General features: G+C 47.9%; 1 protein-coding gene across 1 annotated transcript in view; it reads right to left on the reverse strand.

Moving 5' to 3' along the window:
• The window catches only part of EHD4 (EH domain containing 4), a 75,746-nt gene that overhangs the window by 34,218 nt on the left and 13,590 nt on the right, over positions 1-27,938 (reverse strand). Inside the window, exons 2-3 of the mRNA XM_045822199.1 lie at positions 21,427-21,603; positions 9,305-9,402 (exon numbers count right to left, since the gene is read on the reverse strand). Coding sequence (XP_045678155.1) covers positions 9,305-9,402; positions 21,427-21,603 — 275 coding nt within the window. The remainder of the gene's footprint in view (positions 1-9,304; positions 9,403-21,426; positions 21,604-27,938) is intronic.

Below are 27,938 nucleotides of genomic sequence, written 5' to 3' on the forward strand. Positions count from 1 at the left end.
ATTTTATTTACTTATTTTTAGAGAGGGGGGAAGGGAGGAGGAGAGGGAGAAAAACATCAGTGTGTGGTTGCCTCTCATACATCCGCTACTAGGGACCTGGCCTGCACCCCAGGCATGTACCCTGACTGGGAATTGAACCGGAGACCCTTTGGTTCACAGGCCAGCACTCAATCCACTGAGCCACACCAACCAGGAGTATTTGTGAAATGTTTTATGATCATGAGCTGCTCTGTATGGAAAGTAAGAGAAGTGCCCTTCTCTCAGCTTCCCCCAAATTTTGTTTTTCATTTAAGAGTCTAGGTAGGTTTAGAGTTTGGGCCGAAGAGGTCATTCATTTCTCATGATTGAGTACACATTTAAAAATATTAACACTAATGAGAAATAGCTGCTGGGGCTTGCCAAATGCCATTCTGAGTCACGGTAATGACACGCTCACATTAGGGGCAGAAGCGGCAACACTTATGTGTGGAATTTCCCGGGCACTGGCGGAAAAGGAGCCTGAATGTGTTTGTCTGCAAACTTCCCCCAAAAGAAAAGAAACCAGGATTTCCTGCTGGCAGCCAAGGAAGCGAGCGACGTCCAGGACCTCACAGCCCAACTTCAGACGGGCCTTAGCGGTGGCCAGAAAACAGGATCTGACCACAAGTCATCAGCGGTCGCCCCAGCACCTGCGGATGGACACTTTTCTATTGCTGCCAAATTCAAACAAAGCTCAGAGACAAGTCACTCAGCTCAAGCTCTAAATATAAAAATGGCTTCATAATCTGCCAAGCCTGTGGACTTATGTTCTATTCTGCAGACTTCTGTACCATGTCATCTGCTCCCTCGCACCCCTCAGTACCCCATGCAGCCTTCAGGACAAAAGCCAGTCTCCTGACACGTGCGCTCACTTGCCACACACCCAAGCACCAGCCTCGAGCGCGACTCGCCCTCCTCCGAAGGGCCCTGGGCTGACACAGTTGCCCTGGTTCTTACACATGTCTTTCTGCCTCTGGGAGAGGATAACAGTCGAGAGGGCATCCACAGTCGTCCTTCCCTGACTGCACCGGGCAGGTGCTGTGGACAGAGTTTCACTTCGTCATTGCACTCTGTCTGAATGCCCACATTCACCTGGAGGCTCTGATCAGAAAACCCACTTCACTGGGTCAGACATATAGGTCAATGAAATAGAGCTGAGAGTCTAGAAATAGACCTTCGTGTGTATAGCCAATCTATTTTTAGCAAAGGAGCCAGACGATTCGATGGTGCAAGTTGAGGTGACCCTTGAACGACACAGGCTTGAACTGTGCGGGTCCAGGTGCGTGCAGCCTGCTGGCAACAGACGCGCACAGCACTGTGACTGCATTTTTCTCCTCTACAACTTTCTTAACATTTTCTTTTCTCTGGTCGCTGTATTGCAAAAATACAGTATATAAGACATAATAACACAAAATATGTGCTAATTGACTATTATGTTATTGGTAAGGCTTCTGGTCAATAGTAGGCTATTAGTAGTTAAGTTTTTGAGAAGTTAAAGGTTCACGCAGAGTTCTGACAGCCCTCGGAGTCAGGGCCCCGACTCCCGTGTTGTTCGGGGTCACCCGGGTCATCTTTCCAACAAGCAGTGTTGGACAGCGGGGCACGCACACGAAAAGGATGGAATTGGACCCTAACCTCACACCACGTGGAAAAATTATGTAAGCGCTAAAAGTATAAACCTCTTAGGAAAAATATAGGAGTAAATTTTCATGAGCTTGGGTTAGGCCAAAAGCACAAGTGACAAAAATTAAAATGGGTAAGTTAGATATCATTCAAACTAAAACTTTTAGTGCTTCAGACAATACTACAAAGAAAATGAAAAGCAACCTAGAAAATAAGACAAAATATTTGCAAATCATATATTTGACTAGTGTATAGTATAAAGAATGTTAAAATTCAACAATAAAAAGACAAACAATCCTATTAAAAATGGGCAAAAGACCTGCCAATACATTCATCCAAAGAAGATACACATGGCCAACAAAGTCCTTGAACAGACATCGATCCTCAGTTGTCAGAGAAAAGCTGACCCAGACGTAACAAAAACACCACTTCACACCTGCTGACGTGGCTCCTGTCAAAGCACAGGGTTGGGGAGGACAGGTCTGGGGAGGACGGGGAGAAACTGCAGCCCTGACAGACTTTTGGCAGAAATGTAGAACAATGGTGTCACTTTGGAAAACAGTCTGGCAGTTCCTCAAAATATTAAATATTGAGTTACCATGTGATCCAGCAATTCTGCTCCTAGGTACGTATCCAAGAGCATTAAAACCATAACTTGTACATGAATGATTACAGCAGCATTATTCATAATAGCCCCAGGGGAGGAAACAAACCAAATGTCCAACAACAAATGAAAAAGTAAAATGTGGGAGAGCCACACATGGCTGTTCAACCATAAAATGGAATGAAACACTGACACACACTAGTGTGTGGAAGAAGACAGACACAAAGGCCGCATGTTGGATGATTCCACTCACACGAAACGTCCGGAACAGTCAATCCACAGAGACAGAAAGCACCATGGTGGCTGCCAGGGTCTTGGGGGAGATGGAGAATGGGTAGTGATCGCTAACGAATATAAATTTTATTTCTGGAGTAATGAAAATGTTCTAAACTTGTGGCAGTGGCTGCACAACTCTGCAAATAACAACCCCCCCCAATTCAATGAATTGTTTTAAAAAAAGAGAGAGAAAGAGAAAATGCAAATAAAAAAATAGGGAAAGAACAGCTCTTTCTCTTAGTAGCTTTGCTGACTCTGCCCACCTCCTACTCCCCGGCCCTCGCTGGAGGCTGGTGAGGTCTCTTTGTTCACTGCGCTCCTTGATCAGAACTTCTATTAATATATGGAGTTAGAGGGCATGCTTGCAGGTGCAACCACACTGACAGCATGTGACCGCCCTGGCCAGGGCCTGGGTCTCACTAGTTTTGAATCCTGGCTCTCAGGACAGTGCTTGGCACATGGTAGATAATCAACATACACGTGTGTTGAATGACTAGCCTCTAGCAGGCCCCTAATATTCCCCCATTGCTTTGTATACCATCACTTCTAAAATAAAGAAGGGCTGAAAAGATCACACACATGTGCTCACAAACACCACACTGCTATTTCAAAGTTATTTTTTAGAAATACTTTTTAAACTGAATAATCAATTAGGTGTTATCTCCTTTCTAATTCCTGTGAGACATATGATTTCAAAATTGAAAAGCAAATCATCAATAAAATGACCAAGATAATGTGGAAAAAATGTAGAAACACATCCAAAAATAGCATTTTCAGTCCCTGAACAACAAACTTCACATTTCAAATAACCTCACAAAAATTTCCCCCACTCTGTGAGACAGACACTTTATGAGACCAGCAACCAATGTAAACCCGTATAAAGGTTAATTAAATTCAGCCTTTGAAAATGCTCTGGGATTCTACAATAACACCACCAAATAAGGAGATAATGAAGATAACCACAGCTAATATTTACTGAGCCCTTACTCTGTGCTAGGCTGGGCTTTATTTTCTGTGTCCTATGCTTAACAACAACATTATGCGGTAGGTACTACTACCCTCATTTTATAGAGAAGATTAACAACTTTTTCCAGGCCACGTGGCTGGTGGCCGGGGCCCAGGAAGTTCAAACTCTCTGGTCCATGCACTCCCCGCGCTACATAGCACGGCCTCCAGGGGCTGCAGGCGCCTGACTGGACGGAGAAAAGCAGTTTGTTTGATTCTGGGTTCACAGGCTGATCAGTGTAGAGAAAACACTGGGGTGCTTTTAGGGAAAAGCTGGGACTGTCCTGAGCTGTACCTGTAACTGCACGGTGACCAGAACGAGGGCGAGGACAGCGCTGCCGCACCACACCCCCTTTACCCAATCGTTACTCCTCCCTGATTTATGACACCACCCAAGTGAGGCTGGCCCCTCCTCGCTCCGAGGCTCTCCATGGGCATCTCAGGCCATTCTCAGGAACTCTTCCTGAAGCCCAGCACTTACTCCTAAGTTCTTGAAAAGTCAAAAGTGAAGGCAGATTTTTGTTTTTACTAGCTACACATTTTCTGCCCTTTTATTTTTCACTACCGTCTCGGTTCTACTCATTGACTCATACTAAAAAGGGCTACAGGGAGAAGAGCTCAGATGTGAAGACACCCTCTACCTTTTATCTGACAAGCCGTTGGTCCTGGGAGAAGGGGCACATCTGTTAGAAAATTCAGATCGAGAGTTTTTTTCTTCTAGAGTTAAGTTTTTAAAAGGGAAAAACTGTGCTATATTTGTTACTAAAGTCCGTCTGTTGAAGACTGCACAGGACCTCATACTCTCAGGAAATCATAGGAATAACTACTTGCTGCTGAAACAGCAGCTTCCAAATGCTAACGTGCTAAGCACACGACAGGTCCGCCAGGGGCCACAGCAGAGTTTTCCACAGGGATCTCCTTGTCGGGCAGGGCCAGGACAGAGGAGCTGGAGCCCAGCGGTTTGTTCCTGGCAGTTGGGAACACAGCCGGGTTCACGCTGGGTCCAGAAATAAATCCTAGGTGTTTACATCCAGCACTTTGGAGCACCAACAGCCCAGGGGCCAGGGTACTAAGCGAATGAGAAGGGAAACGAGGAGGTGTGAATGCATGTGCTCTCTTCTTATCACATAAAAGTCCTAAAAGCAGGATGCCATCAGCAGGGGTGAAGAATGTTTCTTAAGAGAGGACCAATCAGATTTCACCCACCCACTTTTGAAAAAATTATCTAAAAAATCTTAAGAATCCAGATATTCTTTTATTGGCTACAAGAAAAAAAATCAAGAAAAGTTTGTAGGACATATAGGCAGCTATTACTTGATCAGAATAAAATTATTACTATATCAGAACATTTTTATCTCTGCTTGATGGGAATTCTTTATGTTGGCCAAGAAAGCTACAGTTTAGTAACTAAGGTCAATCTTTTGTTCCTAAAGATTTTATGCCAGCTGTAATTAAATGAAGGAACATCTAAAGGGTGATGGGTTTTCATATGAAGTAGAATACTAAAAATTGTTCCAAAATCAATTGCCCTGGTGGGCTTTATTTATAGAGCTCCTGAACAGGGGACTTGCTCCCCACCAAGGGCTGGCTCTGCATTCGGACTTCTCTGGAGCACGGAGCGGGGAGGGCAGAGGTGTGGAGACCTGACATTTAGGGTCAGTGCTCAGGTTCTGGTGATGAGAAGGCAGTGCTAGCACACATTCTAATTGGTCAAGGTCACAGCCAACGAGACCTAATTCCACAAAATATTAACTGAGGTGTGGAAATGTCGAGGGTTTCTTCTCATCACCTATAACTTTGGCCTGGAGAAGGGCAATGTCTGTGAAACACCACATCCTCCTTGAAACCACACTGCTCCCTCTACCCAGTACAGGATAAAAAGGAACCAGACTTATGATGTCACGAGAGAGAAACCTGAACAAGGAAGAATGAGCCACAGCTGAGGTGAGGCACATGACTGAGCGCAGGTTCTGTCTCCATTTTTGCTTTCCCTACTAAGGCACCAGCACTCCTTCCTGGAGATACACCCTCACTAGGCCGCCTGGTCCAGAGCTCTGGGACACCTGGGCAATGCCCTGGAGGTTCCCGAGGGCTGCTGGTGATGATGTAATGCCAGCTCCCACCCAGTTCAGGTCCCTCCTTCCCCAATTGACCCCCAGCAAAGCAGCACAATGCTCCACCACTCCACCTGCCACCTGTCCTGTCCCACGCCAATGGGGAGAACTATGGGTGTGGAGCAGACAGCAGGTCCTCCTGGGGACTGCTCAGCAGTCACCACAGCCTCACCCCCTCCTCCTGCAGCTGCGCCATGCATCCGGCATGCCCTGAGCCCTGGCTGCACAGCACAGGAGACTACAGGGTGCACGGGCCACACTGTAGCTTAGCCTTCAGCAACTGCCTGAAGCACTCATCCTCTGAGCCTGTTCTCCGAAAGTGGCGCCTTGTCAACAGATGTCCCCACCCCAGATGTCAAGCTCTGCCACCCATCTGCTCAGCAGCTGGGGAAAGAATTCTCATGATCCTTGGAAGGCTCTGCTTTCCAGGGGGAATGAGGGCGAGGGGGGTTGTCTTGGCCAGGGCTCAGCTCCTGTCTGCACATGGTTACGTGTAAGTTAGATACAAATCCTAAATGATGAGCACATTGTAGACACACAGCAGAGGCTTCATCCACGGTGGCCGTCCTCACACCAACCACCATGGGACCATGGTGGACACATGCTCCAAGGAGAGGCCTTGAATGTGTACGGGACCCGCTTGGTGAGACTGCCAGTGGAGGGCTCACTTGTCGACTGCGTGAAGGGACAGGGAAGACACAGCAGCGGCATCTTTCCTCTTTCACAGACGGAACACCCCCAGGGAGGTGCAGCTTTGCTCATTAGGTCAATGCAGATGCTTCAAATGTTCTGTACCTCCTCCCTCATCCCGTGTTGACGTAAACACCTGACCAAGGCGGCGCAGTGATTGGGAAGCTGAGGGATGATGCAAGGAGAATGAGCGTGTGTGAAAATGTGCACTGTTTGAAATCGTCCACAGCAAATAGTTTGCTTTAAAACAGTGCATATTCTTTGGGGCGAGTGTGCTGGAACTGCCAGCGGAGTGCCTCCAACCACCGACTGTGCCCAAACACGGGGCAGCACTTCGGCGTGGGAGCCCCGGTGCCACGCGCAGCGCTGTCAGGGTGGCGGGACCAGCCGACCGGCTGGAACCACACGGGCTATTTCTGTGCATCGGATGTGAGTGAGTCCACGTCACAGTAAGCCAGACCAGGACATGAGTCAGATTATTATAAAGTGTTGAGAGGAACTGATCTCCAAGGCATGCTGAAAGCATCATCCATGCCACACCCTGGAAACGAGCTACGGTTTGAAAGACACTTATAATTACTAAGCAAAGGAGAACCCCTGAAGGACACGGGTGGTTAGAGTTGGCCAAAGGCCAACCAATGAAAAGAAATGGATGAGGGAGAAGCTGCAATCTAGAGGTCTTAAAACTTAGAGGTAAAAGAAAGATTTATTACGAGGGCCACACATTTCTCCAGCAATCTTTGGTCAGACATGTAGAAATGGTGGAACATGGGCTTGCTTATTTTCCTTTTAAAACAAAACATTTTATCTGCAGAGCAACTTTCATGGGCACAAGTTAATGGTCCTAGGCTGGCTCTTTAAAAAAATCTATCGGAGCCCTGGCTGGTGAGGCTCAGTGGACTGAGTGTAGGCTGCAAACCAAAGGGTTGTCGATTGGTCAGGGCACGTGCCTGGGTTGCGGGCCAGGTCCCCGGTGGGGGGCGTGCAAGAGGCAACCACACATTGATGTTTCTCTCCCTCTTTCTCCTTCCCTTTCCCTCTCTAAAAAAATTAAAAAAAAAAAAAGATCTATTGGCACTGAAGTATAAAGCTATGAAAAAAGATGTCTACCTATAGCACTATTTATAGAAAAAATACTGACCATCACAATATCCACAAATTAGTTAAATAAACTATGTTATGTTCCTTTGATGGAGCCTAAGCAGCTATTAAATGGGATAAAGTAATTTAAATACACTGGCATGAAATGATGTCTGTGATAGACTGCTAGGCAAAAACCAAGTTGTAGGGTGGGGAGAAAATGCAGAGAACTGTGATTGAACAACAATAAAATCATTAAAAAAAACCCCGAGTTGTAGAAAACGTGCATAGTGCTCACATGTCTGTTAAAGATGATGTGTGTACAAGAGGTCTCCAAGGGGCCAGAGAAAACTGTTACTAATTGTTATTTGTGACAGAGGGAGATTTTTGTACAGCCTGCTCATTGTTTGAATCCTTTACAATAAATATTACTTGTATAACAGAAAATAAAGTCAACAAGGATATTTATGAGAATAGTATTGACTTGACTTTCGCTGTAAGTGCAGTGTTCTCGGCGGCCTCCAGGCAGCCTAGTGGCCCACGAGTCCCTGACCGGGCGGCTGAAGGCGCGGCCAGGCAGTGCCGAGCTCGCGAGTCTGCGGGGGCTGCAGTGCAGTCGGGGTCTCTGAAACGCCCTGAGCAGGGAGGGCACTCAGACCAAGGAGGCCCTTTATTTGCCCTGTCGTGGGGCCCTTGTTTTCTAGCTCCTGTGGCCTCTGCAACTACACTGCTGATTCAGGAGCACTGAGGGAGTTCATTGCGTGACCGTATCTCATGGCCGTGACCCCAGACAGCTCACTACTCAACCTTGGCAAGCCAGCACTCTTGGCACGGTGCTGGCTGTTCAGGGTGATGAAGAGCTGTCAGAGAAAAGTGACGGCAGCAATCCATCTGCTCCACCCTCTCCCTCTCAGCAAAGCCGGGGGTGGGGGGGTGGGGGGGCTATCTTTTGTTTCAAGGCCCAGGATGAAGGGAACTTGGCCTGTTGCTGTGACCACAGGAATCCATCACAGTGCCCTCCCAGCCAGGAATTTCCTTTCTCCAAGTAAACTGTGTCCTCTGGTTTGCCCCAGATGTGCCTTTTCTCCGAGAGGGCAGGAGAGAGAGCAGGCCCATCTGTTTCACCAGAGTGCAAGGGGCTGGAAACAGTGACTGCCTCAGCCAGTCACTGTTTCCTAAAGACGAAAGACAGGCAGAGTCAGAGTCGCTGTTCTTCACAAGCATTTCCTATCCTTTGGTGCCCTCTGAACGCCTTACAGTCAATCTCTCCTTCCTGCCCGGGCTGCCCCAGGCAATTCCTGGTCAACCTGCGGATTCTGGCTCAAATGCACGTCCTCTGGGGAGCCGCTCCCAACACCCCACAGCCAGGCCAGGTCCCCTCGTACTGTGGACACGGCTCCATCTTAGGGCGCTTATGCCAGCTCTCAGTTCCATTTATTTCCATGAAAACTTGACTAACGTCTGTCTTTCCTCACAGAACAGACGCTCCTCAAGGGCAGAAGCTGCACCTGCTTTTGCTGCACCCTCAGTGGCCCTGTGGTTCAGCGTCCGGTGCCAAGGCCATGGCAGCAAATGCTTACTTGATGGACGGTGCTGAGGAGGCAACTGAGTGGATTATGAGCCATCGGGGGAGGGAGGAAGAGCAGCTGGGAAGCCCCTCTCCCTTGTTCTCATTAGTTTGCCTCTATTTTTTTTTGGCATATGTGTCCAAGTGAATGGTTAGCTGGACTTCTTGGTTATTTCTTGGGGCCCCTTCACCTCTGGACCCAGGGGCAGCCTGGAGTGCCAGGGTGTCCTAGAGCATGGAGAAAACATGACAGGGACAGAAGTCTGCTGCCAGCAGCAGAGACACCTCGCCAGCACGGGGTGAGGGGTGAGGCGGGCAGGCACTGACCTCGGCTGATGCGCTGCTTCTCCCCCGACAGAATGCCGGGGCTGTCGATGATGCTGATGCTCTTCAGGACCTGATTGGGCAGCTGGGAGCACATGAATCTGGAAGAAAGGATCACAGTGGGGTCAGAAGCTGCACTGTAGAGTGTTCTAACGACGAAGCTCCTTACCTTTCTGGGCTACCGACACGGAGTGCTGCACAGTGGGGGCTTGCAGGGGGTTGATGGGACCTCCACTGGTGCTGCCGTTCACGGGACAGGTATGAGAGGGGCCCTGGCACCTGCAGCTAGCTGCCACCAGCCCCTTATTGTTCATCATGGTTTTCACCAATATTTACTGAACACTTAGGTATTTTACAACATCATCTCATTTGCTCCTCACGTTAACCTCAGAGGAAGAAACTACTGTTAACCTCAGAGAGGTTAAGGAACCTGCTCAGGGTCACTCAGAGCTGGGCCTCAAACCCAGGTCAGCCTGACCCCAGACCCTGTCAGCCTCACCTGCACCTCCTCCATGCTGCTCCTGGGCCAAGTGACCTGGACTTCTCCTCCCTGGGACTCCCATGCCTCTTTCAGGGTCATTGTCCCATTGAACTGGAGCATCTCGAGCTCCCTGCCAGCCCCTGCCCAACCCCTAAAGCGACCTCGGAGGTGCGGGGGCCTGTTTTCACTGTCGGATGCCCTAAGAACCCAGCACCCAGCCCGGCACTGGCTATGGCTTCAGGCTCAGGGTACGGCAGGCACCTGGGGCAACCCCCCAAATCCTCCAGGTGCTTCTGAGTCCTAGGGGTGCTCTACGAGTGGATGAAGGGGCAGGGTGGGGAGGGCCCTGGCCAGGCTTCTCCGAGCCTCCTTCCTTGTTCATCGCTTCCCCTCCTTCCCCTTCTGCTCTGCGTCCTGTGGTTCTGGGCGGCTGCCCTGGCCTGGGCCTCACAGAGGGAGAGGGGAGAGGCAAGAGAGCTATGGTCTGTGGATCGGCAGACTGGGGTCAGGGTCTGTTCAGCCTTTGCCCACAAACTGTAGTGGGACCTTGGACAAGGACTTCCTCCCTCCGGGCCTCAGTTTCCTCATGTGTAAATGCAGACACCTGGGCCAGGAGCTGGGGAGTCTTTTTAGCTCTCCTACTATCTAACTGCAGAGGAACAGAGGGAAGGGCTTTGTTCTCCACCCCAGGCAGTGGAGCCCGAGGTGGACCTTTTTTAGGCACTGTGTATGTTTTAAGGTGGAAACTGCATAGGAAAAGGAAGCCCTTCCTTTTCCTACATTGTCAACGCTAACGTCTCTGTCTGTGTGGGCAGAAAGCTTGAAACCCCTTGCTGAAAGCTCAATTCTTCCATTCAGTGGGACTGGTGGGACAACTCAGAAAGTAAACATGCTGGGAATGCAGGACCGGGCGGACGGCCCAGTGGGCAGGGCGGGGGCTGGGGGGCAGCCCTGAGCTTTTGCTGTGACTACTGACCTTTCAAGGCAACCTTTTCTGAAGGTGCTCAGGACAAGTTTCTCATACCCTAGATTTTCAAGTGAGCTTGGGATGATGTAGGACAGACATTACGATCATTTTGTAGCTAGAAAAGTTGAAGCACAAAGCAGTTATGACATCTCGAGGTCATGTGACTAGCGCATGGCTGGCCTGAGGACGCAGCCTAGCAGTTCCGATGTCAGTTGAATAGACTCAACCGATAAAGTTAAAAAACTTCTGACGTGAAAAATAAAGGGTCAAATTAATTTAAGAGAAGCCCTCCCACCCCCTCCACATTTACATACATCCCACCGCCCACCACTCAGAGAGATCTGTGAGGACAAAGTGCTCTCACAGGGACCACCGAGCGCTCTCTGTGAGCTCACAGAATAAAACCACACCACGTTCAAGTCTCCAGGACTGGGGTAGGGATGGAGTTCTGAGCACATCCGTGGTGGACGGCCATTCTAGTCAATAATGATTCGGTCTTTTATCACAGTCCTGTCCTCTCTATCAGATGGCTGGAGGCATTTGGCAATCTGAAAAAACTGCACATATATGGAAACGCATTCCTGGGAGAGGCCAACCTTTTTGCAAAACCACTTAATACCAATATTTTCAAAACTTGAACCCCCTGGATTCTATTGTAAAGTTAACAAAGGGATTAAAAAATCTAGAAACTGTCCACTCCCTCTTGTGCAAAGTGACAACGTTTCACCACTCCCACGGCTCCTGACACATCGGCAGGGCAAAGCGTCTGAGCCAGGAAACCGGACCCAGCCAGACGTGGGGCAGTTCCCACACAACACATAGGGAGCAGGCGGCGGGGCCAGGGCGGTGGGTGGAGAGGGGGGACTGCAGAAAAAAGGAGGAGAAAGTGGAGACAGGGATGAGGAGACTCTAACATGCTAATTCAAGGAAGTGAAGGAAGCGGGGAGGGGGAGGGGAAGGCAAAGGGAGCTCTCGGGATGCCCAGAGAGGGAGTGGCTGGGCCCGTGTGTGCGGAGAAGAAAGCATCTTCGGAAGGGGGTGGGGTGAGGGTGGGAAACGCAGAGCACAAGTCCCGGTCAGACCCCTTGGGGTCAGAGCCGCACACACACGCGTTTTCTTAAATAACTGTAATCAGAAAAGAACCTGAATGCAGTGCTGTTGAAGCAAACCTGTCTTACTTTTAGGCTCTAAGAAAGGAAGGTAAAAAGCAAGGTGATTGGTTGGGTAGGCCAGCCAGCTGTGGTCTGGCTTCTGTGTGTCTGCTGAAACGTTTCTAAGCCCAGATTCGCTCTCCCAGGATGGATTTCCTCCGCCTTCCTGGACTGACTAACACGAAGTGTGTCCATGCCTTGCCTCCTGCATTTCACATGAAATATGCACACATGCGCTAGTTAAGCCCAGGAGCCTCACGTAAGCTTTTATAAAGGGTCTCCCTCACCCAGGGCTGAGCTGATACATTCTATTTTCTGATGAAAGAAGGGCAGGAGAGGGCCAAACCGTACTCTGGACCCCCGGTACCTGTCACCCCACAACACAGGCAGGCTCAGGGGTGGCAGGGAGCCGGTAGGTAAAGGAATGGTCTGGGTTGTAAGGCCTGAGGCCAGCAGGTGGGGGCCCAGTGCAACAGAACAACAAGGGGTGAGAGGGTTAGGGTTCCTAAAACTGCCTCCAAACACTGACACCCCAATTCACAGATCAACACTTTAAAAGAACTAGGCGTCACCTTCACACTGCTTTTGATTCCCAAACAATGTAGTGATGTCTAGTAGCTAACTCCCTCAGCCCCCATCTCAGCCTCAGAAGTAAGGGCTCTGTATTATTTCGCAGAGACTGCGTGTCCCAAGGCTGGTGCGTGACGAGCTGCTGGGACGCTAACCTAACAGTTGTGACTCCAAAGCCCAGGTTCTCACCTACTAGGCTGCTCCTATCATTCCGTGTGCTTGAACTATAGCTGTGTACCTTTGTCACATGGACGGCAACATCCTAAAACAAAAGAGTGACGTGCTGTCATCCTGAGCTCCCCACCAAGAGGCCTGCGGGGGTGGGGGGTGGAGCAGTAAACAGGAGGGAGAAGACCCAGGCTCGGGTGGGTCGTCTTCCTTGCTCACAAACTCTGTGACCTCCTGTCAGTTTCTGGGCAATTCTGAGGACTCCCAGGTTGTCATCAGGTTCAAGTACCTAAGCCTCAATGGAGAGAGTATGGAGCTGTTTAAAAGCATCTCCTTTACCTGCTCACTTTACTAATAAGAGTTAGACCACAGAGATTACATGATTTCCAATTTATATAGTAAATACTATATAACATACAAAAAGACTTTGACAACTAACCTATAATAATTTTATATGGCAGATCTAACCTTCCTCTGCCCAGGAGGAATTTATTTTAAACCCCACTATAGCCCTGGCTGTTATGGCTCGGTGGGTTGAGCACTGGCCGGCAAACCAAAGGGTCACCAGTTCAATTCCCAGTTAGGGCACGTGCCTGGGTTGTGGGCCGGGTCCCCAGTAGGGGGCACACAAGAGGCAACCACACACTGATGTCTCTCTCCCTCTCTTTCTCTCTCCCTTCCCCTTTGCCTAAAAATAAATAAATAAAATCTTAAAAAAGAGTAAATCCATACTATAAAAAGCCCCAGGTTACCGCTAGACCTTACGGAATTACCACTTTTACAAGTAAAAGATGAGTGAGTACTGGCAGTCTCATGTGGTCCAACCTCAATATGTACTTCTGTAAAGGAAGCCTCACAGGAGGAGGCCGGGTGCAGTGCGCCCGTCCGTGCCAGTGCCGGAAGGTCTGCCTGAGCTGTGGCGGGAAAGCTGGCTTTCTGGAAGGTCAGGACCAGCACTGGACAGGCAGCTGCCCATAAAGAACAACAGTGTCTGTTCCTTCCTTCCTTTCTTATTTTGGGTTAACATATGTAGGTTCCTCGAATGTGTGGTAGGGAGGAGGACATCTGTGAAGTCATTCGAGGTTTGTGGTGGTCAGTTCAGCAACTGAAACTTCTCGCTTAGCCGCGAAAGCTTCTCACACTATAAATACTATTAGTATTACTGCTGTGAGTGAAATGAAAGAGCCCATAGAGGACACAGTATTTCAAGTAGTGTATGCATCTGGATAATCGGAGTATCGTCGAGGTATGCCCGATAGACCTAGGAAATGTTGTGGGAAGAAGGTTATGTTAACGCCCACAAATATTACTAGGAAGTGAATTTTTGCTCATACTGTGTTTAATGTATAGCCTGTAAAGAGTGGGAATCAATGTACGAATCCTCCTATGATGGCGAAGACGGCTCCTATGGATAGGACATAGTGGAAGTGGGCTACAACGTAGTAGGTGTCATGCAGTACGATATCCAGGGATGAGTTAGCTAGCACGATTCCTGTTAGGCCTCCTACTGTAAATAGGAAAATAAAACCAAATGCTCAGAGTATAGCAGGAGATCATTTAATGTTACCTCCATGTAGGGTAGCTAATCAGCTGAATACTTTTACTCCGGTGGGAATCACGATGATTATAGTAGCAGATGTAAAGTAGGCTCGTGTGTCTACGTCTATTCCGACTGTAAATATGTGATGGGCTCACACAATGAAGCCTAGAAATCCGATGGATATCATGGCTCATACTATACCTATATATCCGAAGGGCTCTTTTTTGCCTGAGTAATAGGTTACGACATGGGAAATGATTCCAAACCCCGGTAGGATAAGGATATATACTTCGGGATGGCCAAAGAATCAGAATAGATGTTGATATAGAATAGGGTCTCCTCCTCCAGCGGGGTCAAAGAATGTGGTGTTGAGGTTTCGGTCTGTTAGGAGTATGGTGATGCCGGCTGCCAGTACAGGAAGGGATAGTAAAAGGAGGACGGCTGTGACTAGGATGGATCACACAAATAGAGGGGTCTGATATTGAGATAGAGCAGGGGGTTTCATGTTAATGATTGTAGTAATGAAGTTAATAGCTCCTAGAATAGAGGATACTCCTGCTAAATGTAGAGAAAAGATTGCTAGGTCGACGGAGGCTCCCGCATGCGCAAGATTTCCAGCTAGTGGTGGGTAAACTGTTCAACCAGTGCCAACTCCAGCTTCAACAGTGGAGGAGGCTAATAATAGTAGGAAAGAGGGGGGTAGGAGTCAGAAGCTCATGTTGTTTATTCGAGGAAATGCCATATCAGGGGCTCCAATTATTAGAGGGACTAGTCAGTTACCAAATCCTCCAATTATGATGGGTATCACTATAAAGAAAATTATTACGAAAGCATGGGCTATGACGACAACATTATAAATCTGGTCATCCCCTAAGAGGGCTCCAGGTTGGCCAAGTTCGGCACGGATGAGAAGGCTTAGTGCGGTGCCTACTATGCCTGCTCAGGCACCAAATAGGAGGTATAGGGTGCCGATATCTTTATGATTTGTTGAGAAGAGTCAACGGGAAATGAACATGGGTAATATGGCCGAGATAGGTATTAGACTGTAAATCTAAAGACAGAGGATAGTTCCTCTTATTGCCAAGCCTTGTGGTGTATAGCACGTTGAATTGCAAATTCAAAGGAGCAGCTTCAATCCTGCCCGGGCTTCTCCCGCCTTTTTTTTCTAGACGGCGGGAGAAGTAGATTGAAGCCAGTTGTTTAGGGTGTTTAGCTGTTAACTAAAATTTCATGGGTTCAAAGCCCATCAATCTAGTAAGGGTTTAGCTTAAGGAAAGCGGTTGACTTGCATTCAGCAGATGTAGGATAGAGTCTTGCAGCCCTTATGTTCAGAAGTTAAATATTTGATATTTGCTTAGAGCTTTGAAGGCTCTTGGTCTGATGTAACCTAAACTTCTAGTATAGGAGTGCTATTATAGGGGTTAGTGGGAGTATTATTGTTGAGATGATGATTAGGGGGGCTAGACAGATTGTTTGTTTTGTGAATATGAAGTGTCATTTAATTTTGATAGTATTTGTTGTGGGAAATATTGTTAGTGATGTTGTGTATGTTAGGCGTATATAGAAATATAGGTTGAGTAGGGCTGTGATAGCTATGAGGGTGGGTAGGATGATGCTGTTATTTTTTGTTAGTTCTTGGAGGATCATTCATTTTGGTATAAATCCTGTGAGGGGTGGAAGCCCTCCTATGGATAGGAGGATGGTTAGTATAATGGTAGTGATTATGGGTGCTTTGTTTCATGTATGGGATAGTGATAGTGTTGTGGTTGTTGCAGAGGTAATTAGGAGTATAAATATAGTTAGGGTTATTGTGACATAGATTGTGAGGTTAAGAAGGGTTAGGGTTGGGTTGTAGATGAGGATTGCGGATATTCAGCCTATGTGAGCGATGGATGAGTAGGCTATGATTTTTCGTAGTTGGGTCTGGTTGAGTCCTCCTCAGCCTCCGATTATTACAGACAGGAGGGCTATTGTTAGTAGTAGGTCTGGGTTAATGCTAGGTGAGATGATGTAAAGGATGGACAGTGGGGCTAGTTTTTGTCAGGTTAGTAGGATTAGGCCTGATGATAGGGGGATGCCTTGTGTGACTTCTGGGACTCAGAAGTGGAATGGGGAAAGTCCAAGTTTTATGGCGAGGGCAAGGGTGAGGATGATGGAGGCCGTGGGGTTGATTATGTTTGTGACAGTTCATTGGCCGGAATTTAATAGATTGATAATGATAGCGAGGAGTAGGAGTATTGAGGCTGTGGCTTGGGTGAGGAAATATTTGGTTGCTGCTTCTGTGGAGCGGGGATGGTGGCTTTTTATTAGTACTGGAATAATAGCCAGTATGTTTATTTCGAAACCTATTCATACTGTTAGTCAGTGGGAGCTGGTGATTACAATAGATGTTCCTAGGATAATAGTTGATATAATTACTGAAGAGATGATGGGATTTATTAGTACGGGAAGGATATAAACCAACATTTTTCGGGGTATGGGCCCGATAGCTTAATTTAGCTGACCTTACTTAGGATTTAGTGTAGTGTGGTAGCACGAAGATTTTTGAATTCTTAGGGTTAGGTTCAAGTCCTATAGTCCTAGAAATAAGAGGATTTTAGCCTCTATGTTTTACTCTATCAAAGTAACTCTTTTATCAGACATATTTCTTATGATTGGGGTGGGATGCTAGCTAGTATAATTGGCATGGTAACGTATCACATGCACAGGGCGAGTGTTAGGGGTAGGAAGTTTTTTCATAGGAGGTGTATTAGTTGGTCATAGCGGAAGCGTGGATAGGATGCGCGGATTCATAGGAACGATATGGTGAGTAGGAGAGTTTTGGTTGCGAAGTTGGTGGTATATAGTTCGGGGGCTATGGGGTTGTTGTGGGCTCCTAGGAAGAGGGTTGTGGTTAGGGCGTTTATTATGATAATGTTGGCGTATTCTGCTAGGAAGAATAGGGCGAAGGGGCCCCCTGCGTATTCGACGTTGAAGCCGGATACTAGTTCTGATTCTCCTTCTGTTAGGTCGAAGGGGGCCCGATTGGTTTCTGCCAGGGTGGAGATAAATCATATTATTGTAAGGGGTCATGAGGGGAGGACCAGTCAAATGTATTCTTGAGTGGTGATAAGAGTGGTTAGGGAGTAGGATCCACTTATTAATAGGATAGATAGTAGGATGATTGCTAATGTTACTTCGTAGGAGATTGTCTGACCTGGGGGCCACCACAATCCTGAGGTGAGATGGATGGGAAGAGCTTCAGAGAGTTTATTATGGATAAGCATAGCACACACACATACAAACAATGACTCAGATTAAAAATTTTGATGGTGAATCAAGAATGATTCTTGGCAAGAGCCCATTTCCCTTGATCTCTGCAGCTGAAGTAGCTGATGGAGCCAGCATGTGTCTGGACTGATGCCGGATCCTTGTATTAAGTCAGTTTTTAAAAAATTCCCAGTGATACCAAGTGATACCATGTAATACTCGTAATCTAAAAAAATCTATTTTATGAAGCTTCATTTAATTACAAACACAGAGGTAACAGCATGTAAGTCCAAAAACACATGTATACATTCCATTATTGCTAAATTATTACACCAGGGTAAGGCAGTATTTTTTTATCATCACCATCCTCAGGCCTGGCTAAAATGACAGGCCCACTAAGAGTACTGTTCAAATTCCTTCGGTTTAAAAGGAAGTCTCAGAATTTAATTCCTAAGGCCAATGGTTCAAGTTTTGTTTTTTTTTTGTTTTTTTTTGTTTTTTTTAAATCAAGGAAATAAAGAAGTAAATGAAATTAAGAATTTCTTTTGTGGAAGACTACAATTTAACATTATACTTTATGCTAAACTAAAAACAATGTCTGTAGTTACCTGAATTTTTAAAAAAAGGCTACCATTTTTGGAAAAGTAGATTAAGGGAAGAGCATTGTGTCCAATTCAAAAGCATACTGGAGGGAGGGACACCGATTCCCGCTCTGTCCGACTGACCAGAGCACACTGGCGTCCGTCTCCCAGGGCTCTCGGCCCCAGGGTGCTGCTGGCACGTCCATTTCTTCCTCTGTGACGTGGACCTCTCTCCCGCTGACAGACTTTGTAACCTCAATAGCCACATTCCCGTGTGGCAACTCCGAGACAGGCCCGCCCTCGCGGGTTTCTCACGGATGTGGAGCAGCACGGCGCTGCGGAGTGTCGCATCTGAGCCGCTCCCACAGAGCTCTTTTTGTTCTAGACCCTACTCCTGCTTTTGTTGTTCGAGTACGGGATTTCTACAATGTGAAGCTGCCTTTTGGGGAAGTTATCTTCATTTCTCAAAAATGCACTGTAGCCCTGGCCTGTGTGGCTCGGTTGGTTGGAGCATCATTCTGTGACCAAGGGATCATGGGTTTGATTCCTGGTCAGAGCACATACCTGAGCTGTGGGTTCAATCCCCAGTCGGGGTGCATTCGGGAGGCAGCCGAATGATGTTCCTCTTACTCTCTCAAACAAGAATACAATAAATCTTTCAAAAAGTGCACTGTAGACTCTCTGTTACTTTCTTAGGATTGAAACTCAGGATCCACTGATTTGCTTAACGCTTTGGCATGGGTGCCACCCTCCAGGTGCCATCTGGTACCACCTTGGGAAGTGTGAAATGCTTTTAAAGAGGCTGCGGCAGGCAGACGCCCAAGCCGACACCCTGTAAAGAGGGGCCAGGACAGTGGAACCTACACCATGGGTGATGTGGTTGCTCAGTGGGGGAGGGGAGTTCTCCACAGCAGGCGGACAATTCTCTTTTCTATTAAGTATTGCATTTTGACCTCATTCCCAGAAAGTATGAGATGTCAAAAGAAGTTTGCTTGCCTTTGGAGGGAACCTGCTGATACTCCCACAAGGATGCTAAAATTACACACACTCATTTGAGCGCCTGACACTAACAGACTCTACCTAAGTCCTGGGGTGAGAGGGTAGCATTTTTGTCACGGTGAGCTATATTAAGAATAGCCTTAATAGTTAGATGGGGGGAAGGAAGCAATGATTCTCAGTATAAACATGATATCATTGGACAGCTCAGGACAGTTGTCACTAGCAGGACACTGGGCCGGATGGCCTGGGTTCTAATCCCAGTGCTGCCACTCAGCTGAGTGACGCTGCGGAAGTTACATCACCTCTCTACATAGCAGTTCCTCCTCAGGGTTTCTGTGAGGGTTTAGAGCTAATATACAGTTAGAACAGTATCTGATACAGTAAATGCCATATAATTACTTGCTATTATTTCTTTTGATGTATTCTGAATTCAGTTAACAACACTTGAATATATAATGCATGGATTTTCAGCAAGTTTTCAATCCTGAGATAATGAACCTTGCCATTCGAAATCTTTCCTAAATGCTTCGTTTTCATACTCATCTGCTAAATGTTTGGAATTTGAAAAAAAAATAAATAAAAGCCTGTTGGGAAAGTAAATCACCCGTTGGAATTAAACAAGCTGAGAACTCCTCCTGGTTTGTCCATTGTGAATATGGACTCGCAGAATGAGACCCTGAAGAAAGGCCCAGCTCACCGCTTTTTCAGGCCCCTGTCAGGCAAACAGACAGTGAGTGTAAGGGCGGTGGTGACGAAACCACAGGACTCCGGGCTGCCCTCCATGGAGAAGGGTGCTGCGCCCTGCACTTCCTCCCAGGGCCAGTCCGGGGCCCGGAAGCCGGGCTCCTGCCTGCCCTGTGACCACGGCTTCCTGGGAGGGCCTGCTGGGGGAGCTTCTTGTCCCACTTCCCCTCCAGTGTGGGCCACTCTTTCTCAGTCCTTTCTGAGAGCCCCTCTGTGGCTCCCCTACCTGGTTCCATCGACCCCTACTTCTCCCACCAGGAGATGCTCTGGTGCCAACCAACTATGCTCTGGAGTTGAGGAATGAACTCCAAGTTACTGCCAGCAATAAGGGAAGATTTCTCTGTGGCTCCATGTGCATCATCGGCACCGTTCTACTTATCCTACTGCCAAACTCCCTCCCTGCCACTTGGATGCTTTCTTTGATCTGCAATCGGAGCATAAAAAAGCCCTTAAAGGAGAGTATGGATCCCTAGAGAGTTCAGGGTTTCCCGGAAGGCACCTGTGGAGGTTGCCATGGCCACTGTGGGCAGAGCCACCGCACACACCCAGGGACATCGTTCATTCCACAGCCCTTGTTAACGGTGCCCCCTGGAGTTGTGCGATGAGATGCCTCAGCCTTTGGGACAACAGCAGTCAGCTGGGAGCATACACTCCTATTTTTTTTTTAATCTAAACAGGAGAAGTGCAGTTTAAGTCTCTTGTCTGTCAGCTCTAGTCCCATATCTCCCTAAAGGGGTTTAGATGACCCCGCCCTGTCCCTGAACCTCCCATAGCCCTCGGCCTCAAACCAACCAGTCCAAAGCAGTAGACTCATAAAAGAGGGGATGAGGGGAGAAGGGAACAACGGAGAAAAAAAAAGAAACATATTTAAAACAAAAGGCTAGGCGGGGCGAAGAGGGGGAGGGGGAGGGAGGTAGGAGCAGACCACACGTGAAAGGGCAGAGTGGCACCCGGGGGACCCGCTGGTGCTCCCTGCCCTCACCACCCCACCCCCGAGTCACTGGGGGCTCTGGGGAATGGTGACGGGGCAGCACACAGCAAATGCATCTCCAGTGAATGCATCTATCCTGCAGCTTCACATCTATAAGATAATGCCTATGTGTGAACATTAACTTTTTGTGTGGTGTTTTGGCTCTATTTCGCCTGCTCTGCTCTAATAAGAAGGAAGCAGCTCAAAGCATGGGGGGAGAGAAGCATCAGGGACAGCCAGGGAGGTGAGGTGACCTCTTCTGCAAAAATCAACAGAGTAAACCTGGGGGTCCGGAGGACCTCAGGGGTCCTTTGGGCTAAGCAGTGAGCAGGCGGCCCTGGCGCACTAGGTTTGGGTGCTTGCATCTGGCCGCCACGTAACATTGCCAGTGATGCGGAGCTCGCACCTCACAAGGCAACTTGAACCACTTCTGTGCAGCTCAAACCACTGGAAATGTATTCCTTGCACTGTGTGGCCTTATAATATCCAATCCAGGGCCTTGGCTCTGCCCTTTGAAGCCAGTGATCATTTCCTGTGAACATCTTTGAAATATTTGAATACCTTAAGCCTATTCTCTGTAACGTCTCTCTTCTAGAACAAACATGCTGTGTTCTTCTGTTTTTGAACCTTTGCATGTAATTGGAAAGAATTCAAAGAAAAGTTTTAAATAACCTGACCAGAGATGGTCAGGTTGCCGGTCCTTACCGATTCAGGAAAGCATTTCCAAAGCGACTAAGTTTTCGAAATGGCTTTTTGGGGTCCACGACTAAAGCGTTCCCTGGGGTGCTGCCCTCGGTCTCCCCATACATCACAGCGATGAAGGAGTCGGTGGTGGGCTCTGGGCCGATCCTCATGCCGGGGAAGTCTTGCTCCAGTAAGTACCTGGGAGGGAAGAGAGAGACTGAGCGCGCTGTCCCGCAGGTCTGAGATGTCTGAGAAACAGAGCCGAAGGCCAGCGTGCTTCCCGGGCCTACTGATTTTTAACAGAATCATGTCAAAATCTAGAAATATACCCTCCCCCCATAAAAAGAGAATGATTTACTGTTTTGCTAATAATGGTTTTTTAAAAAAATATTTTATTTATTTATTTTAGACAGAGGGGAAGGAAGAAAGAGAGAGAGAGAGAAACATGGATTGGTTGCCTCTCATGCACCCCCAACTGGGGACCTGGCTCACAACCCAGGCATGTGCCCTAACTGGGAATCAAACTGGCAACCCTCTGGTTTGCAGGCTGGCACTGAGCCACAGCAGCCAGGGCTGATTTTTAAAACTTAAAATGTGTTGGGGCAACCTCCACTGTGGGCCCCAGGCCGCCTGTGCCTGGACCACCCTGGTGCTCACATGGGTAAGGTACTTCTTCGCTTGTTGTTCCTCGCAGGCAGACCCATGTCTGTGGCAGATGCGTATCCCCAGCACCGTGCCTGCCCACTGAGGGCACTCCATGTACTGAATAAAATAGTAAACCCTCTCCTTCCTTGTCACTGACAGCCTATGGGGCTGGCACATCATACCTTGTGGACTTACAGCTCCCTTGAGCTCCTGGAGGCTTAGCCATGGAAGACAATTTCCAAATAATTCAGTAGCAACAGAGGCTGCCATGAGGTTGGAGGTGAAAGGGGGAACTCAGACTAGATATCACCAGGGCCCTTAGTGCAAAAGGGAAAAAGATGCCCTTTCTTCTAGGTAGACACAGCCCTGTGCCAGGGCTCACAGCTTGGCAAGGAGGACTCTAGCTGGATTTTACCCCCGACGTGTCCCTTTGCCCAGGGGCCCTCATGTAGTTTAACCTGCACAACTATATACAGCGGCCCTAGCAAATGTCACTGAGGATTCTCACTCAGTGGGCTGAGGAGACCAACCGGTGTGACACAGGCATGGGCCTGGCTCAGTGACATGCTGGGTGGGGCAAGCCTACTTTCTGTGGGAACTGGTTGAGCCCTAACACAGCTCTGTTCACCCCCGACCCGCACTACATTCAGCTGAAGCCACTTAGAGTCCTTCCCTCCCTCCCTCCTCAAGATTCCCTCCTTTCCATGACGTGGGGGCCCAGGCTGGATGGCCCAGTTGGTTGGAGAGCCATCCCATACACCAAAGAGGGTGTGGGTTCGCTCCCTGGTCAGGCACGTGCCTGGGCTGCGTGTTTGATTTCCCATCAGGGAACGTTAGGAGGGCAACCCATAGATGTTTCTCTCTCCCTTCCCCTCTCTCTAAAATTAATAAAACATATCTTCGGGTGAGGAATTTTTAAAAACCTTTAAAATGGAGGTAATTTTACTTTTTGAAATCTACCCTTAGGAAAAATCCTAAATGCACAAAAAAGATTTCTGCATGAAGATGTCCATTGCAGCATTATCTATAACAGCAAAACATTAGAACAAAATTTTGTCCTCTTTCCCATAGCTCTTATTCCCTTAATCCTAATATAACATGTACTTGTTTATTATTTTATTATTTATTCCCTGTCTCCCCTGGTAGAGTGTAAGCCACAGGAAAGTAGGGCTTTTTGTCTCTCCCATTCACTAATGCTTCCCACGTGCTCAGAACCATCTCGGGCACTCGTTTGAGAGGGTCGATAAGTACTCAGTGACGAGGCGGCGTCTCCAGTCTGTCTGACACCCCCGTCCCTCTCTCTCATTTCCCTGCTCATGGCATGCATCAGTATCTGAACTCCTCTCATGTGACTGTTCGCACGTGACTGTCGCAGGATGTTAGAAACATATTGAAAGAGAGGGCCCTTGTCTGTGGCTCACCACGCTATCCCAGCATCTAACAGTGTCTGGCACATAGTAGGTGCAGAAACAGTATCTGTGGACTCACTGACTCTCTGTGCCCTCCTCCAGGTGGTCATCAGACTCTGGCCTCCCTCCCTCCTCCGCCTCCTCGTCACACCTCATTTGGGCTCTGGTCACCCCATACTTCCCAGCGGCCCCCCAGCCGCCCTCTCCCCCACTTGCCCTTGGAGAGCAGACTGTTTTTCTAAAGCAGCACTCCAACAGCCCACTCCTTCCCAGGTCACTTCCACTCGGGGACCCTCACGAGCTACCCCTTGCAGTCTGGGCTCTTGCTCCTCCCCTACAGTGGACCTTTCCTTCCTTTTTTTCTTTTTAAATTCTCACCTGAGGATAAGTTTATTGATTTTAGAGAGAGAGGAAGGGAAGGAATAGAGAAAAAGATGGGAGAGAGAAACATTGATTGGCTGCCTCCTGTATGCACCCCAACCAGACTGAACCTGTAAGTATGTTCCCTGACCAGGAATCGAATCCTCAACCTTTTGGTATACGGCACAACTGAGCTACCCAGCCAGGGCTCTTCTTTTTTTGATCAGCCTCTTCTAGGCCCGGAATTCCTGCCTCCATCTTCCCTCACTTCATTTCCTCCATCTGGTGGGGAACCATGTCTCACGATTTCTACTACCTACCCTACCCGCTCTGTAAGCCGCTTTACTGCCTCCATCAGGGCAGCCCTCCCTGATCACTCCAGGGCCTTTCTTATCCCCCCACTCCCCACACCCCCCTGCCTCACCGTCTCCCGAAACCTTCACGGAACACTTAGTACTGGTGTTACTGGTGCGCTTGTTTCTTCCCTTCTGATCAGCTGTCACTTCCTGCAGGGCGCCTTCCACACTCTCAGAACCTCAGAGCCTCAAAGTCTGTTGGGAACCATTTGGTCCGACCCCGTGTCTGTGCTTGTGAAGAGCCTGAGGATGGGGGTGGGAACATGACCTGCTGCTGGTCAAATTCGCTGCTGGACCTGCAGGACTGGAGCCTGGAGCTCTCCCCTCGTGAGTGGAGGCTTTTGCTCTAGGCTCAGCCCCGCAGCCTCGGGGTGCCCCATACCCCCAGCTTCTGGTCCCTAAGTAGGACCTGTCAGATACATGAGTTAGTATATGGCATGCTATGCTGATTGCCCAGGAGAGTTTTTACAATGTGGGATGGTGAAACTCAGACACACTCACGTCACGCTGCTGGGCAGGCACGCACATGTCACGCGCAGTGGGACAGAGAGTCTGACGCGAGCCGAGTGAGAATGAAGTGAGATGAGGCTTGAAACCAGCAACTTGAAAGAAAAGAGTCTGAGTAGATCCCGAGGTGTGAGGCGCAAAGACGGGCTACCCACACTGCCCCACACATGAGGCTGCTTGATTGTGTTAAACTTTTTTTTTTTTTTTTGACACCTCAGAGGCTTTCTCAAAGCCCTGAGTCCCAAGGACTTTGTGGTGTGGTGTTATCCGTGACAACAAAAATTCAAAGGCACAAGAGGCCACAGGAAGCCCACGGAAAGGAGCCCACCACGTTCAGAGCCGCTGGCCCCCGCACAGGCATCCTGTGCGTTAGACTGGACTTCGTCCCTGGCTCCACCTCGCGCTCCTTTTCCTGTGTTCTCAGGGAGGCTGCCAATTCCAGCGGTGATTGCTCCCAGAACTCGAGCCAAGCCATCAGTGCAAAAACGGACAGACAGTGGGATTCCAAGCCGCTGGGAGGAGTGGGTGTGGGAGGGCTGGAGTCTGGACCTCTCCTTGCCCGTCTCCCGGAGGCCATGGTTCCGCTTTGTCCTCATGGCTCCTGGGCATGCGGGCTGCCAGGTTAGGCTGAGGCCCAGCCTTTCGTGCTGTCGTGCAAGGGAGTATGTGGGCAGTATCTTTTTTTCTCCCATGGCTTAGGGTAGAATTGTTTTTTTAACTTCATAGAAACAAAATGTCACTGTGACAAGAAGAAAGAATCTTTAAGAGATGAAAAGTCCTTCAACGCACCTAAGCGCCATCTCCTCCAAGGAGGGCTTAACTAAAACACAAATGAACAATCAAACTGCAAGAGGCACATTACTCCAAAATTCTAGCTGCAAATTTTGTCTCCCCTGACTATGCATTCTTAAACTTCCTCCATCTTAAATACCTGATGGGGTAAGCACTATTTTTATCCCCATTTAAAGATGAGAAAACTATGGCTGAAATAGATTAAGTGGTTAATTAGAACACAGGTCCCCAACCTCCCTCCTCCCCCCTGTGGACAGCACTCACATCACCACCTGAGCTCCACCTCCTGTCTGCTCCCGCCCCACTCAGGTCTGCGGAAAAATTGTCTTCCACGAAACTGGTCCCTGGTGCCAAAAAGGTTGGGGACCGCTGGATTAGAACATGGGGTTTCTCACTAGTCCTGTGAGAACACTACCCCTGCCCTGCGTCAGAGCCCGAGAAGCTGAGTCAGTCTCCAACAGGAGCGTTTACGGGGAATGCATTCTATGAGTAATAAGTATACAAATCTAAGGCTTGTTAGTAGTATTCAATATTTAAGTGAGCACTCTAAAAGGTGATATGGCACCTATATTAGGGGTGCACTGTGAGCGAAATCCAGAGAAATAACTTGTGTAATGATAAGTGAGATTTAAAAAAAAGTTTGTGCATACGCTGGCATCTGTGCTTAGATGTGGAGGGCCCACTTCACTGGTATGGCCTGGGACAGTTTTCCAAGTGCATTACGCTAACCCCAATGATCAGGTTATTTCTTTGGGTATTCAAACCACATCGACGTGAAAGAAATAAAGTACAACTTTTGAGTTCAGTGACGAAGCAGTTTTATTTCCTCATTTTTAAATACGTGGCTATAAGTTTAAATAAATAAGTTCAATTTAAGTGTTGGACAATTTTACGAGTGTTTATTAATAATACTTGACCCACTGTTTCACTAGGAGAGAGAATGAAAAGGGTTAGTCCTTCAACTCTGATTTTTCGGAAATCTGGAAATGATGTTTTGTTTTTTTTTAATCCTCATCCAAGGATATATTTATTGATTTTAGAGAGAGAGGAAGGGAAAGGCAGGGGTGGGGGGAGAGGAAGGGGGAGAAAGAGAGAGAGAGAGAGAGAGAGAGAGGGAGGGAGAGAATATCGATTGGTTACCTTCCATATGTTCCCCAACCAGGGATCAATCCTGCAACATTTTGGTGTATGGAAAGACACTTAACCCACTGAGCCACCCAGACAGGGCTGGAAATTTGTTTTTAAAGCAGTTTCCTTTGTTTTTCCTCATGTTTAATACCAAGAAATGGAAGTAGAAGGAGAGTCAAACACCTACTATCACAAACAACTTATAACATGGTCCAGAATATGTAAGTCTGCTACCACCAGTTCTGCTCCTAGACCCTTCCAAACCACAGATTATTAGGAAACCACGCCGTACCGTTCACAAGGAGTTCACACGTTCCCTCACTTTGCCCTCACTGCCCCTGGAGCAGGCGCTCTCATCCCCATCCTGCAGAAAACCATGCTTATGACAAGTTAGGTGGCTCGCACAGACCACACCAGCACAAGATAATGACTGCTTTTAACATTTTGAAATATTCCTATCCATTTCTCTGCAAATATATTTTTTAATGAAATTGGGATCAAAGTGTTGAATAAATTTTGTATCTAGATTTGCATCATCAGTTTTCCTTATACCATTAAAAATTCTTTGTAAACAATTTTTTAATGGCTGCATACTGTTCTAAAGTGAATATGTATCAAATTTAGTAAACCATTTCCTAACTATTGGGAATAGCTTCCCATTTCTTACTATTATAAACAATGCTGAGATAAGTATCCTTGAGCAAATATTTCATCTACTTTAAAATGTTAATTTTCTTTGAGTCACTGGAAAACCAAGTCAGAATGAGCTTCTCCTCCACTTTAAAACTATGTCTTCCTTAAGTGTGAAACCTTTTATTTTTGTGTTTCCCTTTGTTAAATCATTGGCATATATCACCAGGAATGCTTATTCAGAATACATCATATCTGAAACTGCTGACCTACTACCGGAACATTATTAACCTGTTGGGCCAGGGCACTGGAATTTGCTGGGTGAAGTCTTTTCACATCTCTGTTTCCCTGCTATGGATGGAATGTAAACCACACGGTGTGCTCACGATGTGCTCAAAGCTGTCTAACCCGCGCTGTTCCCTGTAGCTACTCCCCTCCGCCTTCCATGCTGTTCTGGAAGGAGGGTAGGGGAATGGGAAAGGAGGAAGAAAGGGAGAGGAAGTTTACTGGACTCAGAGGTATCACGCTTTCTAACTTCTTACAGCCTTCTTTATTTTTCTAGTCATCCACTCATTTCCTCATACAATGAAGATCTATTAAGTGTTTTCTATGTTATGACTTGTAATTTGTGGGTCTTAGCACGGACTCTAGGTTGATCCGGGAGTTCTGTGAGCTGCATGAGAGGCTGCCGAACACAGTACTTCTC

The sequence above is a fragment of the Phyllostomus hastatus genome, unplaced genomic scaffold (assembly GCF_019186645.2).
Source record: "Phyllostomus hastatus isolate PE091 unplaced genomic scaffold, TTU_PhHast_1.1 phas_scaffold_501, whole genome shotgun sequence".
In the NCBI taxonomy this organism is placed as follows: domain Eukaryota; kingdom Metazoa; phylum Chordata; class Mammalia; order Chiroptera; family Phyllostomidae; genus Phyllostomus; species Phyllostomus hastatus.